The 16,458-nt window shown below is 40.4% G+C and overlaps 1 protein-coding gene across 1 annotated transcript; it reads left to right on the forward strand.

Moving 5' to 3' along the window:
- On the forward strand, window positions 1-12,912 carry rundc3aa (RUN domain containing 3Aa). Its single transcript, XM_067381695.1, has 11 exons — window positions 1-124; window positions 7,963-8,078; window positions 8,171-8,304; window positions 9,450-9,535; window positions 9,632-9,721; window positions 9,859-9,939; window positions 10,040-10,205; window positions 10,400-10,557; window positions 10,654-10,773; window positions 10,908-11,008; window positions 11,966-12,912. The coding sequence occupies exons 1-11, from the start codon at window positions 18-20 to the stop codon at window positions 12,106-12,108; spliced, it is 1,302 nt and encodes a 433-aa protein (XP_067237796.1). The 5' UTR covers window positions 1-17; the 3' UTR covers window positions 12,109-12,912.
- The last annotated feature ends 3,546 nt before the right edge of the window (window positions 12,913-16,458 follow it).

Raw genomic sequence — 16,458 nt, forward strand, 5'->3', positions numbered from 1 at the left:
GCAGCCTCCGCAGATTCATGAAGTCAGGCTGTCTCCAGACCGCAATGGCTATGGGTCTAACGTCGAAAAAATCGTCTTCTAGAAATGCCGGTGTGGAGCGCAAGAATCTCATCACCGTCTGCAGGTAGCTAGTTTACTGCATGACACACCGAACCGCTTTTCACGACACCAATCGTGTTTTCTTTTAGATGAGAGATTATCTAGTATTTAGAATTTAATTTTTATTATTATATATTTCATTAACTAGGGCATACGTCATAGGATATTGCATATTTTCTGTTTTAGATGAATGCGTAAACGCTTAATATTGAGCACGAGGCCCTTAAGGACGTCGGTCCCTTATTTCATACCAGCATCCCTGACGTCATTGCATCCATCCGACCATTTTCATGCCGTGGACACGACATGCTAAACCACACTATGACCTTCACCCTCACAAAGCCTTTCAGTAAAGTATGAGTTTGCTCAAAGAGATGAAATTGGCTCTATTGTTGATGGGTTTTCTCAAATAAGGGCTGTAAAAATAACTAATTAGCAATAAATGGTACTCTAAGAAATTAAATTTTGATTTCATGTTGACTTTTAATGCATGTTCCTGGTCTTTTTGTGAACGATTGGTGCATATAATGTTATTCATAGTCGATAATCAAACATTCAATATCTTGATCTCTTTATCTGAAGCCAATTTCTGCTAATGTAATGTGCTAAATAGATATTAAATTGATTCCCCTTACATTTACTGTATATGAATACTGAATAATTCAAATGCAACTCACATTGAATTACACTTTTCAGTGTAGACATACATTTTCCTCAAACTTTGTTTTCGATTGCATCATTCATTCATCATGCCAGTGAATAAGTCAGTTTACTACATTAATATTGTTGTCTGAACCTTATTAGTACAGATGCTTTATCAAATCAGATATCGAAAGTTATTCTGTTTATCGCAAGATTCACATCATAAGGATCTCGAGTCGACTTTATTGCACAGTCATTGCATCCATAGATTAGCGAGTCTCAGCCCTGTGTTGTGTGCTTGCAGTACTATGTGCACATTTTGTCCCAGGACACTGTGCAACGTGCGTTGGTGAGTCATGGCCGAAGCTTATGAGGCATATAGAATTCCATCACTGCATTCTGTTCGGCAGGGCTGTGTGGGACTGCACCAGAACTGCATTTTACCGGGCGCTTGGACGTTAAGTGGATGTTGAATAATTCATTTTTAGGGGCGCCCCAGGCATAGGCCATGTACAGTTGCTGAATGGACACAGAACACTGGTCACTCCTGTTGGGACAGCAGCACCATTGTGTTGTCATAATGGAAATGCAGTCAAAGAGATGATTGTGATGTGGCAAGCTGTTGTGACATCATCACCCCCATCTCTTCGCCTGCTGACAGTAGGAATATGGGTTGTAATCCTAATCCTAAAATTGATCTACAAGAATAAAGATCTTCATTAATGTCAGCACATATTTATTAAGCATACAGCACTGTGGTTAGAACCAAACTTTCCAAGGTTCTACCATCATAATGTAGGAACTGTTAAACACATGAAACACATGCTATGCTAATGCATGGTGGAAAAATGAACAAGAAAGAATTACAAAAATGGACTTCAGACCTCACAGATTATTATAAACACAAAGACGCTTTTGTTGAAAAGGGCAGAGGCCTTTCTCTGCTACCCACATCCCTTGTTAAGCCACGCCAGTGTTGTTTGTAACATTTAACAACAAGATACACAGGACGAAGACAAGAAAAAAAAAATATTTTTTGAATCTTAATTAATGGCTGCTAGCAAAGAAATCTCAAACAGTGCTTAATTAAATCGGATCGTGATTAGCTCAGATTACTTAGGGACACGTAGCTCAGAATAGCTAAAACCAACCTTGTCGTATTTCTCTGATACATTGAGATCAGGAGACATTTCATTTCCTTCACTCTCAATCAATCATCAAACCCTCACCCCCATTGTCATGTCTCTCGGTCCACAAAGCAATGCTCATTTATTTAAGCTTTTGCTTCGTTTTTAACTTTATACCAGGTTGCAGTTCTCAGTGGTCAGGGAAATGTTTGATTTTGGCCCATCTTCATGGGAGATGAGTTAAGCTGCAAATCTAACCAATATATTTATCTGAAGCATCTTTTGCTGAAACTGAGAGCTTTTGACGTTGTGGAGAAGAGTTTTGACCAACAGACACATGATTAGTTTCATTCCCCATAACCCACCCACTTTTCTCAAATCTGAGTTCCTTCTGCGCTAAGATCAGAAGCATTAGCGATGTTGCATTTCTGCTGCCTCTTTTACAATGGTTACACATATACAGTCTTGATCACTGACATAACTATAGACAGTCACACAGTTTACACAGTTTCAGTTTTCTACTTTTTCAGTTTTTACACTCAGACTAAACAAATGTCAGTTTAAGAGGGGCTAAATAAAGGTTTCACTATAAGGGCACTCATTATACGTTTACATGTTTGTTTTGTTTGGTTTTTACTAATGAAATACATTGAATGCATTGTAGATGTTTTGGATAGAAGTACCTTCCAAATGTTGTCATATACAAGACAGTAGCTCAGATTTGTAACAGTGTATGGCAGTAACATCATCATTGTGAGGGTTTATGAAGTGTAAAATAGGGCATGGTGACTGCCTCCCAGGTCAAAGTCAAAAGGTAAGAGTTCCAGCGGTTAAAGAATGGCTCTTGTTGATGTCTCCAAGTCTTGACTTTCCAATAAAATGGAATGGCCCGTTTTGCTTTTCTTCTTGAAAAGGTATTCCAGACAGCTGAAGCTAGTAATGTAAAGGTGTGGACTCCGATGATTCAAGAACTCTGCAAGGATGAGCATTTGAATTCAGTGTCAGTCTTTGCATCAGTACAATCAACAGCTTTAGTTTTGTGTATGACTTTTCATCTGAAATGATATACAAGAAGTCACTGTTGATGATGTTTAATGGCACTTAGAACTTAAGGGACATAGTTCTCTTGATAATGCTTAGGAGGCTGTTGATTAATATTCTACTTGCAATGATTTTTAAAAAAAAAAATTTATTTCCCTTTAAGGTTTTGGAGTTCAATGTTATGCAGAGATGTTTTTAAATGAGATGGAATTAATTGGGTTTCAAATGGCTTATTTTCAGCGCAATCTTCATCCTTGAAATGTAGTTCTCTGACCATCTGATTTCTTAGGAACATTTCAAAATCACATTTGTTACCAAACATGTCTTGGCACCAGCTCAGCGACTTCTGACAGGTTCTTCTACGATCAACTTTAACTTCTAAATCAGAGCAGTCGGGCTGAATGCACAAATACACAATCATTATCACTTACTTAGCTTCTCAGTCAACACATACCTAACCCATTTATATACTCCCACTATCCTATCTTCCAGTTCTAGTTAGCAATGTTTTGTTATCTGTAAGATGTGCAACAATTAAATTTCATTTAAACTTAATAAAAGCTCTATTTGTCATGGAACTGTTGGGTGGAATGTGGGGGAAGCAAATCCAGAATTAGCAGACAATGCTGGTACTGCCTACAAGAAGGGGGAGGGGAGGTATATTAAAAAGTTGAAAATTGAGAGTGGGAGGGAGATGTAGCAAAAGAATGGCTGGTCAAGCATGGGAGAGGAGGGCCAGAACATGGAAATGGGGATGATTGATAGAAAGGGTATAGGAGAGAGGGACCAAGGCATAACAAGAAACAAGCAAAAAGAAAATCTAGACTTATAATCAAAAGCTGAGAACAATCCAGAACCCTGAGAGAATTAGAGGTAATTCAGATGGTGTGTTGTCAAATGAAAAAACTTGAAAAAACTACCAAAACTCTTAAGAGCGAGTGCCATGAAGTAATATTTCATAGAAGGGTCTGTTTTTTGGCCTTTTACCAAAGTGGGCAAGACCAAGAACACAAAAGGCATTTGTCAAGTGGCTGCACGTTTGTTTTTCAGTGTCAAATCGTACCAAGACTGTCTTGCTGCCACATTCGTCCATTAGCATTTCAGCCCTCACCCTGACGACCTTCAGAGACTTGCACATCTTCATATGTGACCAGGCATAGTGTGCAATCAAATTATTTGGTTGGCTGGTGTTGGGAGTTGTCCTCCTGCAATGATTGGCATTGTTCTTGGATTGGGGATTGCCCTGTCCTTGTGGAATATACGTCTTGGGTCAGCCAAAGAGCCAAGGAGAAAACCGAGACTTATGAATGTTTATAAAGTTTAAGGCATTGAAATCTTAACTGTGTTGTCATTGCAGAGGGACAAATTTTGCTCTGGTCAAATGATGAAGCACTGAAACAGCCACGATAAAACAACTACAGGTGAATAAACTGAAATCCAAGCTGGCAAGATCAGCAATCCTTGTAGAACCTTGGAATATCAGTATAACATAATGAGAGGTGTTAAAAATTGCCATTTAAGAAATTACTATGTGTCGAATAAATAGCTCTATTACTGATACAAATACCATCATCCTTTGGAGCTGGATTCATTAGTTACTAACCTGTATCTGGGATGTATTCCAGAGAAATGAAAACAAAAAAAAATATACTTGGTCCAAAAGGGATTATTTTTTTTTTTTTTTGAATGGCAAAAAAATTTAGATGCAATAAATTATCTCCACAGAAGGTACGCTGTGATGATGATGTTTCCTCAGCTGTTGGTGATATTTGCTTATGTTTTCTTTGTTCCCAGCTTGGTGAAACTGTCCCCCCCATACCACTCCCAGCACCCTGCACCCTCCCCAAAGATTTGGCCTTACTTGCCGTTAAAGAGTCTTCCTCTTGGGCATAAAAGCTTTTCGGAAGGACGTAGTCTTGGTGCCTCGGCTGAAAGAGGCGCCACCCATGGAGATCTTTGTCTTGCCACTGGTGATGGTGGAGGAGCCCAGGGATGTTGTGCTCTTCCCGCGGGAGATAGAAGAGTTTCCCATCATGATCTTGGTCTTGTCTCTCTTGATTGATGTGCTCCCCAGGTTGAGGGCTGTCTTGCCCTCTGTGATACTGGTGTTACCCATGGTGGAACCGAAGGTGGTGATGGAGAAGCTCCAGGAGGTCCCCTCCAGCAGCCAGCCTAGACAATCTGACCTGGAGCACGTTCAAGGTTAAATTTTATCTACTCTCCCTTGGGAATATTTTGCTCTCCTGGCTCTACAGGATGAGGTTACGATGGCTCATCGCATGCCCTGGCAGCAACGCATCCCAACACACACAGACAGTGCCTGGCTGGGTGTGACAGTCCAAACAGCTAGTGTCGGGATGGGACAAGAATGCTAAGCGTGGTGAGAGCAACCCCCATGCAGCAGCATAAAGCACTTGTTGAGCAGTATAACGTGGGCTTCGCAAGGCCACATACCTCCCCTGTGTGCCGTGAATGGACAGAGGCTGCCGTAGGAGGCCTTAGTTCTATACGGGGGCAGAGCGGACAGTAGACCACATTGTACCGTCGCTAAAGCGAGGCACTGAAGAACACATTGTTGAGCGACACAATCAGTGGTGACATCACTCAGTTCCGTGGCATTGTGCCTCCCTAGAACCGCTTTCCAGTGTCTTATACTGTACACGGCTTCTGAAAAAGGTGTTGTGTTGACTGAGCCCACCACAGATTGCTGAGACTCAAGGGTGTGGTCTAATTTAATGAGTTTGTTCTTTCAGACCCCCAAAATGTGTAGTCAAATTAGTTATAACCGAAGGATTGTTTCATATATAGCCAATTTTTGAGATGCTTGCTAATTGTGCAAATTAAAAGGTAAAGCCAGGTTCACAGTGTATTTGTTTTTGGCCACCAGCTTAGCCACCAACGACGTTCTGGAGGTGTCAACAAAGTCTTGAATACAGTTGTACAGTCTGACAAAAGAAACGGCACGGTGTTCTGTGGCTTTACCTAAGGTATGATTGTGATCACATTGACAAGCAACAGTGTGTGCTTAGCTTAATGTAAATTAAAATAAGCCCTCTGAAATATTTTAAAGACAGACACATAATTTGTTTTTTACCATTTTAAAGGTCTATTTATTGACAATTCTGATTTAATTCATTATTATACTGGTCGATTTATGCTACATTAATGTAAGATTAAGAAGTTAAAGAATTAACAATGCACATTTTTATTTTGTAAGGCTGTGGTTGAAGTTAAAACTTTTTACTATGACTTGGTTAGTACCAATTAACTGATACAATTCCACTTGCAAAACAGAATCTCAGATCTGGATTCTCGATCATTATCCAACTTAGACCCTTCTGCATGTGAACAACAATAAAAGCCATTCCAGTTGTGGAAGTGCACACCCTCACACATGCATGCATGTTCTCTTCGTGGAAACCAGATTGGCGCCTGATCTCTGAAAATGTTCTCAGACAAATCTTTCTTAAAATCATCTGTATTCTCTTTCAGGGACAAAGACGTCATGCTCAGTTTCAAACTAATTAAGGTACACTTGCACGTCATTTTGCCTCCAGAATGCATTTGTGTGCAATTCTAGAGCAAGCTGGCCAACACTTGCATCTCACAAGACATCCAACCTGCTTGAACGCTCTACTTCAAAGTCAGTCTTTGTGGTAACTTATACTGTACATATTCTGTTTGCAGTTATATTTGTGTCTTTAAGTCACAGATGAAAATCCCAGTAGAGATTCCATTGCTTTTCCTTCCCTCTTTTGAGGGAAGTCTTAACTACAGTGACAGACTTTTCCCCTTGACTTAAAGTGGCCTTGCTCAAAGAACTAGTAGTCTCTCCATGAGTGATTGTAGTTGTACCCACCACAAACGCAGTCTCTCCCTTCCTCATTTTGGTCTTGCTCCTCGAAAGAACTGTCTTCCCCCATGACATGGCCTTCTTGCTTTTCATCAGTTTGATTTTCCCTTTTGTAAAGCAGGTCTTTCTCAATAAAAGAAAAGCCTTTCCTTTTGAGGCTTTTGAGTCGTCCTCTTGCTGTATATCTGTTGTCTCGTCCTTCTCAATGCTCTTTCTGGCTGTTGAAATCTTGCTTTTTGTTTCAGCGTTTGCGGATCTCCTTTCCATCTACTTGGTCCGGCGCTTGGGCATGAGGGCCTTGCGGAAGGAGGTTGTAGTTTTGCCTCGGCTGAAGCTGGCTGTGCCCAGGGATATGGTGGTCTTGCCTCTGGTTATGGTAGAGTCTCCCATAGAGGTAGTGGTGACCCCACGGGTGATCGAGGACTTGCCCATGGTGATGGAAGTCTTGCCCCGGGCTATTGAAGAGCCGCCCACAGACAGGGCAGTCTTCCCTTCCGTAAAACTGGTGTTCCCCATGAAGGCATGTAGGTCGTCAGGTCTTCGAACTCTCAGTTCTCTCTTTGTTTCCTCTCCCCGTTGAGTGGGCTAGAGTCTTAGCATACCAGCGCCTTGCAGGTTTGACTGCGCTGGGAGAAAACTGTACACAGTATCGGGACAGCCCTAAATAGATCACACCACCAATTCAGCTAGTGGGTGGGTGGAGAAAGTGAGAGTGTGTTAGGATACGAGGGAGATTCGCTCACTATAGTGTTCCTTTAAAAAAAAAAAGAAGAGGTTTGAATGGAACCCAGGCGAAAGGACAAAAGTCGCCACGCCGACAAATAGCATAACGCTGTTGGCCGGGGCACAAGGACTCTGATTGTGATGGCAGGAGTGATAACGTGAACATGGCTTCAAAAGGGCATTGTCTAGCACACAGGACAATTGGGATTGACCTCAGCAGTCCGCTGTGGCACCGCTCCCGAAAACGCCCGTCTTTACATCAGTCAGAATGGCAGCATTGAGTGGGGCCTGCACCAATGCTAGTTTTTGTGTCTGTGAGATGCTGATCATACTCTTAGCGAAGCATGGTGTTTCATCACTGTGGTTTTGAGTTTTTGATGAATTTGGAGTTTCCAAATCGGATCTGTTATGTAGCATAACTAACGTAACTTAGTTTTACTGTATTTCTCTCAATGTTGATCTTTCTTTCTCTCTCAGGTTTTCTGTGAAGACGTTGTTGGAAAAGTACACTGCCGAGCCTATTGACGACTCATCGGAGGAGTTCATCAACTTCGCGGCAATTTTGGAGCACATCCTCAGTCACCGTTTCAAAGGTATACATTTACTCAACTTTTTCTGCCAATGAGTAATGTGTGGTGGTACTCGTGAATGATCTTTGGTGATTATTATGATTTTTTTTAATCAGGTCCAGGTGGTTGGTTCAGTTCAGATGGCCAGAGGAGTTTCTGGGACTATATTCGTCTGGCCTGCAGTAAAGTCCACAACAACTGTGTCAGTAGCATTGAGAGCATAGAGAACATTAGCACATCACGTGCAAAGGCAAGACACTTTCAACCTTTCAGCTTCAAGCACTCTATCTTTAACTTGTGAGAGGATTAGCACATCATATGCTGTTTTGGATGGTATGTTTATAGGTCCTTAAAATGGGATGCTGATTTACTAGTGTCGCAATTAAAGGTGCTAAAGAGGATGTTTTGTTTTATACACTTTTGCAATATTACTTGAAACTGTGTTTACTAACTGATAAAAAACTATTTATTAGGTGCACTGAAAGGAATAATATTAATATACATCATCTGTGCACGAGGTAGGGCCTTAAAAACATCAGCCAATCGCGTAAACGATTGGCCCTCTGGCTTGTCAATCACTGCCATGACGTTCCTTGTGAGAGACGAGCGCAGCTGCGCGCTCCAGTAACTTTCCACACTCCACAGGCGCCGCATGCAATGTTTTTGTCCGGAGACAGGAATAACAACTGCAGATTATGAGTTACCTGCGGTGAGTCCGACATAATGAATCCACTAACACCACACAGCGAATGCCGGTGGTAAACACTCGTGTTCCAGTACTCCTGCACGAGTTTTGGGAGGCGTTCCCTCGAAAGGAGGGGGGTTGTTCTTACGCATGCGCTCATTTCAAAAACTCAATAACAGTCTTTGGTTTCTCAGTCGACGAAAAGATCCTCTTTATCACCTTTAAGCATCTTAACTAGGGCCACATTCACACAGCAGCAGAATACGGTTGTCAGTCCTGTATTTGTGTCCTTAATATGGTTACGTTCACACAGTTTAGTTATTTTAGTGGAGTGGCTACCGTATTCTATAACCAAACTCATACTTGTAAATTTTCAAGACTCTTTTTTTGGAGAACCCGCTCTGTGTGAACGAAACCGGACTGGACTACGAGTTGTCTGTTGCGTCAGACAGCATGAGAGAGCAGCTACCATGTGTTGCGGGTTTTCATGTGTGATTTCGCTTTTGGTAACTTACAGCAGTTTTAGATCGAGTCACTGTTCCCCACCGGAGACCGAGACACTACTTTAAGTTGCTGTTTGAACAGGACATTTCGAGACTCAGACCTATAAATCAATGCGGATGTCAATCCAAAATACTGTGACGTGAACGTAGCCTAGGTCATCCAGCTTCACTTGCAAACTAACGGTTCATTTTCTCATTGTCATACAGGGGCGAGCCTGGATTCGTGTAGCTTTGATGGAGAAGCGTTTGTCTGAATATGTTGCTACTGCATTAAGAGACACTCGGACTACCAGGTCACAACTCTGCACTGTCTATACAATGTGTTTTACAGCTGTCTTTATCATTTCGAAGTAATTTGATGCATTTGTAAATGTATATTTACACTGCAGGAGATTTTATGATGATGGTGCCATTATGCTAAGGGAGGAGGCTACTGTTCTGACGGGTATGCTAATTGGACTCAGTGCCATCGACTTTAGGTAAAAAAAAACAACGCATTTATGAAAACCTCAAATTTTTTGTGTTTTTTCTGAAATGTGAAATTTCTTTGCCACCAGCAGAACTAAATAGAATAGTGATACGAGACTGACTGTCTGTCTTTTTGTGCTACCATTAGTTTCTGCCTGAAAGGAGAGGTTTTGGATGGAAAGACACCCACAGTGATTGACTACACACCTTACCTTAAGTTTACCCAGAGGTAGGAGGTTTTAATAAATTTAATTTGCTGACCAAACACAAAGCCTAAAGCTTATAGTATCCTTTAAAATATCATTACTGCTATTATTGTGACCCTGCAGCTATGACTACTTGAGTGATGAAGAGGACCGCCGCAGTGTGGACAGCAGTGCCAGTGATGAGAGTGTAGCCGAGCATCCTTACATTCCTCTGGTCACGGACGAAGAGACCTGGAGCAACAAGTGCCGAAAGATGGAGCAAAAATTCAAGATTATCTATGCCCAAAAGGTACTTGAACTTTTTGAGTTCAAGGCACTGGATGATTTGGTTGACCTAGTTCAACTTGGGTTTGTATCTGTAGCAACTAATGAGAAACCAGCTGCCATGTTCCAAAAAAATGGTAACACTTTACAATAAGGTTTCGTTTGTGTTAACAGAAATAGTGCATTCATATCCTAATCCATGAATCTGTGTAATTTTAGGGTTATTTAGAGGAATTGGTGCGCTTGAGGGAGTCCCAGCTGAAAAATGTAGAAACTGAGAACAAGAGGCTAGATGCTAAGCTAGAGGAACTACAGGTCCAGAGTCAACAAGAGAAGAAAGAACTGGAGGCCATTATACTGGAGCTACAAGCACAACTGTACGCACGCACACACACACACACACACACACACACAATCTGAATTTTCAAGAAGTATTTTTAGCTTTATTAGCTTTATTCTGTTATGTTTTGCAGCACTGGCATCATTCCTTGTGAGTCCTCTCATTTAGTAAAAGGCTTATCTATACCACTCGTTAACCAATGGACAACTGCACAAGGCGCCAACAACCAAGGAAACGTAAAGCTGTTCCGTCGGTAAGCATCGAGTCCAAATTTGAAGACCCTCACCACTCAGAACACCTTAGCAACTGCATAGCAATATTCTGGAAGTCAGGAAAGCACCACTCAGTCTAGTCAATCTAGTCATCTATTTATGTGTTTGGGTTTAGGAGAAGTTTTCATAGTTTGGACCTCTCGGCTGATGTGAGTTTGAACTCTGACTCTCAGAAGGAAGACGGCAATCAGAATGGAGACAACGCCTGGTCAGCAGGTAAAAACCACACAGATTAAAGGGTTAGTTCACCCAAAAATGAAAATTCTGTCATTTATTACTCACCCTCATGTCGTTCTTTCATCTTCAGAACACAAATTAAGATATTTCTGATAAAATCCGATAGTTCAGTGAGGTCTCCATTGACGGCAAGATAATTAACACTTTCAGATGTCCAGAAAGCTACTAAAAACATTCATGTGACTACAGCCTTAATGTTATACTTTTTGTGTGCCAAAAAAGCTTTGAAAAGTTTCAAAGCTTTACAAATTTTTGTTTCGAATCAGTGGTTCGGAGCGCATATCAAACTGCCAAAGTCACATGAAAAATTCAAATTTCGAAACACTTCTGACGTAATAAAGCCTCGTTTACTGAAATCATGTGACTTTGGCAGTTTAAAACACGCTCCGAACCACTGATTTGAAACAAAAGATTCAAAGTTTTGAAATCGCCCATCACTAGATATTGTTGAATAAAGTTGTTATTTTGTTTTTTGGAACACAAAAAGTATTCTTGTCGCTTCATAACATTAAGGTTGAACCACTGTAGTCACATGAACTGTTTTAAATATGTCTTTAGTAGCTTTCTGGGCATTGAAAGTGTAAATTATCTTGCTGTTAATGGAGGCCTCACTGAGCCATCGGATTTTATCAAAAATATCTTAATTTGTGTTCCGAAGATGAAAGAAAGTCTTAAAGGTATGAAACGACATGAGGGTGAGTAACTAATGACAGAATTTCATTTTTGGGTGAACTAACCCTTTAACACATAATACAATCATGTCTGAGTACTGATGTTTGTTGTTTTTTGTAATCTCTTCTCTTCTCTTCTCTTCTCTTCTCTTCTCTTCTCTTCTCTTCTCTTCTCTTCTCTTCTCTTCTCTTCTCTTCTCTTCTCTTCTCTTCTCTTCTCTTCTCTTCTCTTCTCTTCTCTTCTCTTCTCTTCTCTTCTCTTCAGCTAAAGACAACACTCCCTCTATGCTCGGTCTATGTGGTTCTTTGGCTTCTCTACCCAGCTGTAAGTCTCTGGCAAGTCTGAAATCCAGTGAGTATTTGGTCAACATCAGCACAGAGCCAAGTCCTGCCCTGTCTCCCAGCTAGGGGGCGCCAAAGTCCAATCAACGACACTCACTGTCTCAACTGTACTTTCCCTCAAGAGAAATGACAATTGTCCTACCAACATCCTCCAAACTTCCCAATGATCTGAAACAAAACATAATGACAATGTGGATTGATTGTGTTTTATGGGTGAAGGTGTTTAATCTGAATTTGGTATTTGTGAAGCGTAAGATCCGATCTTAAAAATCCATGAATTGACGAACCCAGCGCTCTTACTTTCCTACTTTTACTCACCAATTTATTATTCGCTCTTGTCTTCCACCCTTCAGTACATTCTTTATCAGCATGTTTGAGTGTCTGTAACATCCAGATATTAGAGCCCAAAGGCACAGCAGCTTCCCAGCCCCAAAGGCACAAATAGATCAAAGTGATACACAAAACTCAAGACTTGGCAGTTATTCATTATACATAAATTCATCTAAAATTAGCATTAACATAGAGTGGCACATCTGGTCATTTGTTAGCCACAGTCAAACCTATGATTTAGACATTACCTTCTTCCTAAGCTTATCAGCTTACAGCAAAAGATATGTGTGAATAAAAGAGAGATAGACGAAGGGAGGGAAAGGGCAGAAGCTGCATCTGCATGTGAAATGCGCTTTATTGAGGCTGTACATGCCTCGGCTGCCTCGTTGTACTTGCGCCTTTGACAGTTATATAATATGACAGCAAGCATTTCAAGTGTTGTCAGCTAAATTCAAATATTTTGTCATATTTATCTTACTGGTGTCTCTTCATTTCTTGTGTTTTTTTCAGTTTCTGTATGTTTATATAATTGTCTATTTTATGCGGTGGTGGCAATGCTCTGCAGTTCTGAATTGTAATAAATGATTCTTATGTTATCTTAACTCAGACTTGTTTCTATAAATATTTCAAAGCACATAAATCTCAAATACTTATCCCAGAATGCCTCAGGGTAAACAGCGCAGTAACAACATCAGCACTTTCTGAGAGAACTCGACATCTAGTGGATATTGCATGTAATGGCTTTGCTAAGCAGGAGATGATTAAATAGAAAAACGCATGGTATATCTACTCAGTAGGGACTCGGGAGATGTGCTTCCCTGTTAAAAACACATTTAAATAGATTTCCTTGAAATGGTTTCAGATTACATGTTGCATGTCACATCCAAGTGACGCTCCCAATAAATAATTTGTTAAAGCATCTACGTTCACAAACCATTGTTAATCTGAATAGAAAAGCAAGCATATTGTATGCAGGATTTGGCATGGCAAAGAGCGCTACCTTTATAATCAGTAAAAATCTGTCACTCAACTTTCACTTTTGTTCAGTGCTAACTTGAACACCTCTGATTGGCCATTGCATTCAAGAAATCAACAGATATGTTTGTGATTGGCTACATTGCTCAATGCTGCAAAACACATTGTAAATAGAAACCTATGATGTTCTCCAAAGCACAAGACAGATTCACACTGGATCGTTTGTCAGATTTGTTTTGCCAACATTATTACAGAGATAACTGACCCAAGACCTGCTGTTATGGGCAGCTTTCTTCTCTAAAAGCAATCAGAAGCACCAGTCGGGATGGTTGCGCCTTACCCAGACTTACACATGCTCTGACTAATTTAGTTTAGTGACTAGTTTCTGATTCATATTTCTGAAGATAATGTGTTATTTAAAGTATCCGTTGAAGATATTAATGTTCCTGTGTGCTAAATGCTGCTGAGGACGTTTCATTATGGAATACCTGAATGGCCAAATCCACAAAAAAAAAATGTTTTTTTTATTCTCTCAATAGTAAGTTCGCTGAATGACCATACGATTAGGGGGGCACGTTGTGTCATCTGGGGGCCTTAGTTCAGTTAGGAAATTTAAGTAGCTTTTATAAATATGCCTTAGAAAAAAAAAACATTACTGATTTTAAGATATGTCAGTGCAAGTTGCTTTCGGTTAAAACAGCTCAAAAGTGCATTTTAGTCTGGGACTAGTCTTAAGGCTTGTCTGTGAATCCGAGGGTAAATGTCCCATAAATTATTTTTGCATCAGCAAACCCATATTCTTAAAGGGTTAGTTCACCCAAAAAATGAAATTTCTGTCATTAATTACTCACCCTCATGCTGTTCCACACCCGTAAGACCTTCGTTCATCTTCGGAACACAAATTAAGATATTTTTGATGAAATCCGAGAGTTTTTTTTTTATCCTCAATTGAAAGCAATGAAATTGACACATTCAATGTCCAGAAAAGTAGTAAAAACATTGTTAAAATAGTCAACATGTTCGAAGCCCCACACATGACATGCAAGAAAAAAAATTAAATTGTGCGTACGATTTACTAATTCGTTCCCACGATTTACTAAAACGTGCGCATGATTTACTATTTCATATCCTTGATTTATAAATCATGTGCATGATTTAGCCTTCTAGTTTTTTCCTGCAGGTCATGTCTGGGGCTCCGTAAACGTGACTGCAGTTGTTAAAGCGACGAGAATCCTTTTTGTGCACAAAAAACAAAAAATTACGATTTTATTCAACAATTTCGTCTCTCCTCTGCTACGCTATTTTTGTTGCAGCTTCCAGGTTCTACGTCCGAGCGGCGTCTCAGTATTGGCCAATGCCTGTTCACGTGAGCAGCACGAGGCATGCGTATGTTGCTGATGCAGGAGCCGGCCGATAATAAGCCGGCGTTCAGCGTAAACACAGAAACGCAGCACTGCGCCAGCTGCGTCAGCTGCGTTACAGAGAGGGAAGAGGAAAAATGCTTCAATATAGTCCTTATTTTTGTTTTGTTTTTGCGCACAAAAAGTATTCTCATCACTTCATAACATTAAAGGTGCCTTAAAACGTCTTTTTACAAGATGTAATATAAGTCCTAGGTGTCCCCTGAATGTGTCTGTGAAGTTTCAGCTCAAAATACCCTGTAGATTTTTTTTAATTCATTTTTTTTAACTGCCTATTTTGGGGCATCATTAACTATGCACTGATATATAGGTTGCGGCCCCTTTAATTCTCGTGCTCCCTGCCACACAAGCTCTCGACTATATTACAGTGCATTTACAAAGTTCACACAGCTAATATAACCCTCAAATGGATCTTTACAAAGTGTTCGTCATGCATGCTGCATTCATTCATTGGATCATGTAAGCATGGTATCTATTTGGATATTTACATAGATTCTGAATGAGTTTGATGGTGCTCCGTGGCTAAAGCTAACATTACACACTGTTGGAGAGATTTATAAAGAAGTTGTGTTTATGCATTATACAGACTGCAAGTGTTTAAAATTGAAAATAGCAACGGCTCTTGTCTCCATGAATACAGTAAGAAACGATGGTAACTTGAACCACATTTAACAATTTACAAATATCACTAAAAATATCATGTTACCATGGATCATTTCAGTTATTATTGCTCCATCTGCCATTTTTTGCTGTTGTTCTTGCTTGCTTACCTAGTCTGATGATTCAGCTGTGCACAGATCCAGACATTAATACTGGCTGCCCTTGTGTAATGCCTTGAACATGGGCTGGCATATGCAAATATTGGGGGTGTACATATTAATGATCCCGACTGTTACGTAACAGTCGGTGTTATGTTGAGATTCGCCTGTTCTTCGGAGGTCTTTTAAACAAATCAAATTTACATAAGAAGGAGGAAACAATGGCGTTTGATACTCACTGTATGTCATTTCCATGTACTGAACTCTTGTTATTCAACTATGCCAATATAAATTCAATATTTAATTCTAGGGCACCTTTAAGGTAGTCATGTTGACTATTTTAACAAAGTTTTATGGACATTGAATGTGGTAATTTCTTAGCCTTCATTGGAGGACAAAAAAAAAACTCGGATTTGATCAAAAATATCTTAATTTGTGTTCTGAAGATGAACGAAGGTCTTACAGGTGTGGAACAACATGATGGTTGATTAAAAATTAAAATGACAGAATTTTCATTTTTGGGTGAACTAACCCTTTAAGTTAGCCATGAGACCTGTTAACCTACCACGTGTTGTTCTGCTCACTGCAAAGCCCAAATGACGTCCAGCACCCCCTCGCTTGACCTAATGGGTGTAGTTATGTTTAGCGATAGGGTTATGATAGGAGTAGGGTGTGGTTTGACAGTATAGCTCCACCCATTTCGTTCAGAGAGGTGGAGCTAGACGTCAAGCTCCACTAACCCACTGCTGGAGGAAGAACTCTAGAAAGTATGAATTTTAATGAAGTAGGCGGGGATAGTCGATTTTGAGACCCGCCCATAATAGATCGATGCTGCCAGCGACCAATAAGATGCGAGTAGTATTTTTCAGCAGCCAGTCAGAGTGGAAACATGTGTTTAGACGCTGTGCAGTGCTCTGAATCCGACACGAGCG

This window comes from Chanodichthys erythropterus, chromosome 3 (genome assembly GCF_024489055.1).
Source record: "Chanodichthys erythropterus isolate Z2021 chromosome 3, ASM2448905v1, whole genome shotgun sequence".
NCBI classification, from domain to species: Eukaryota; Metazoa; Chordata; class Actinopteri; order Cypriniformes; family Xenocyprididae; genus Chanodichthys; species Chanodichthys erythropterus.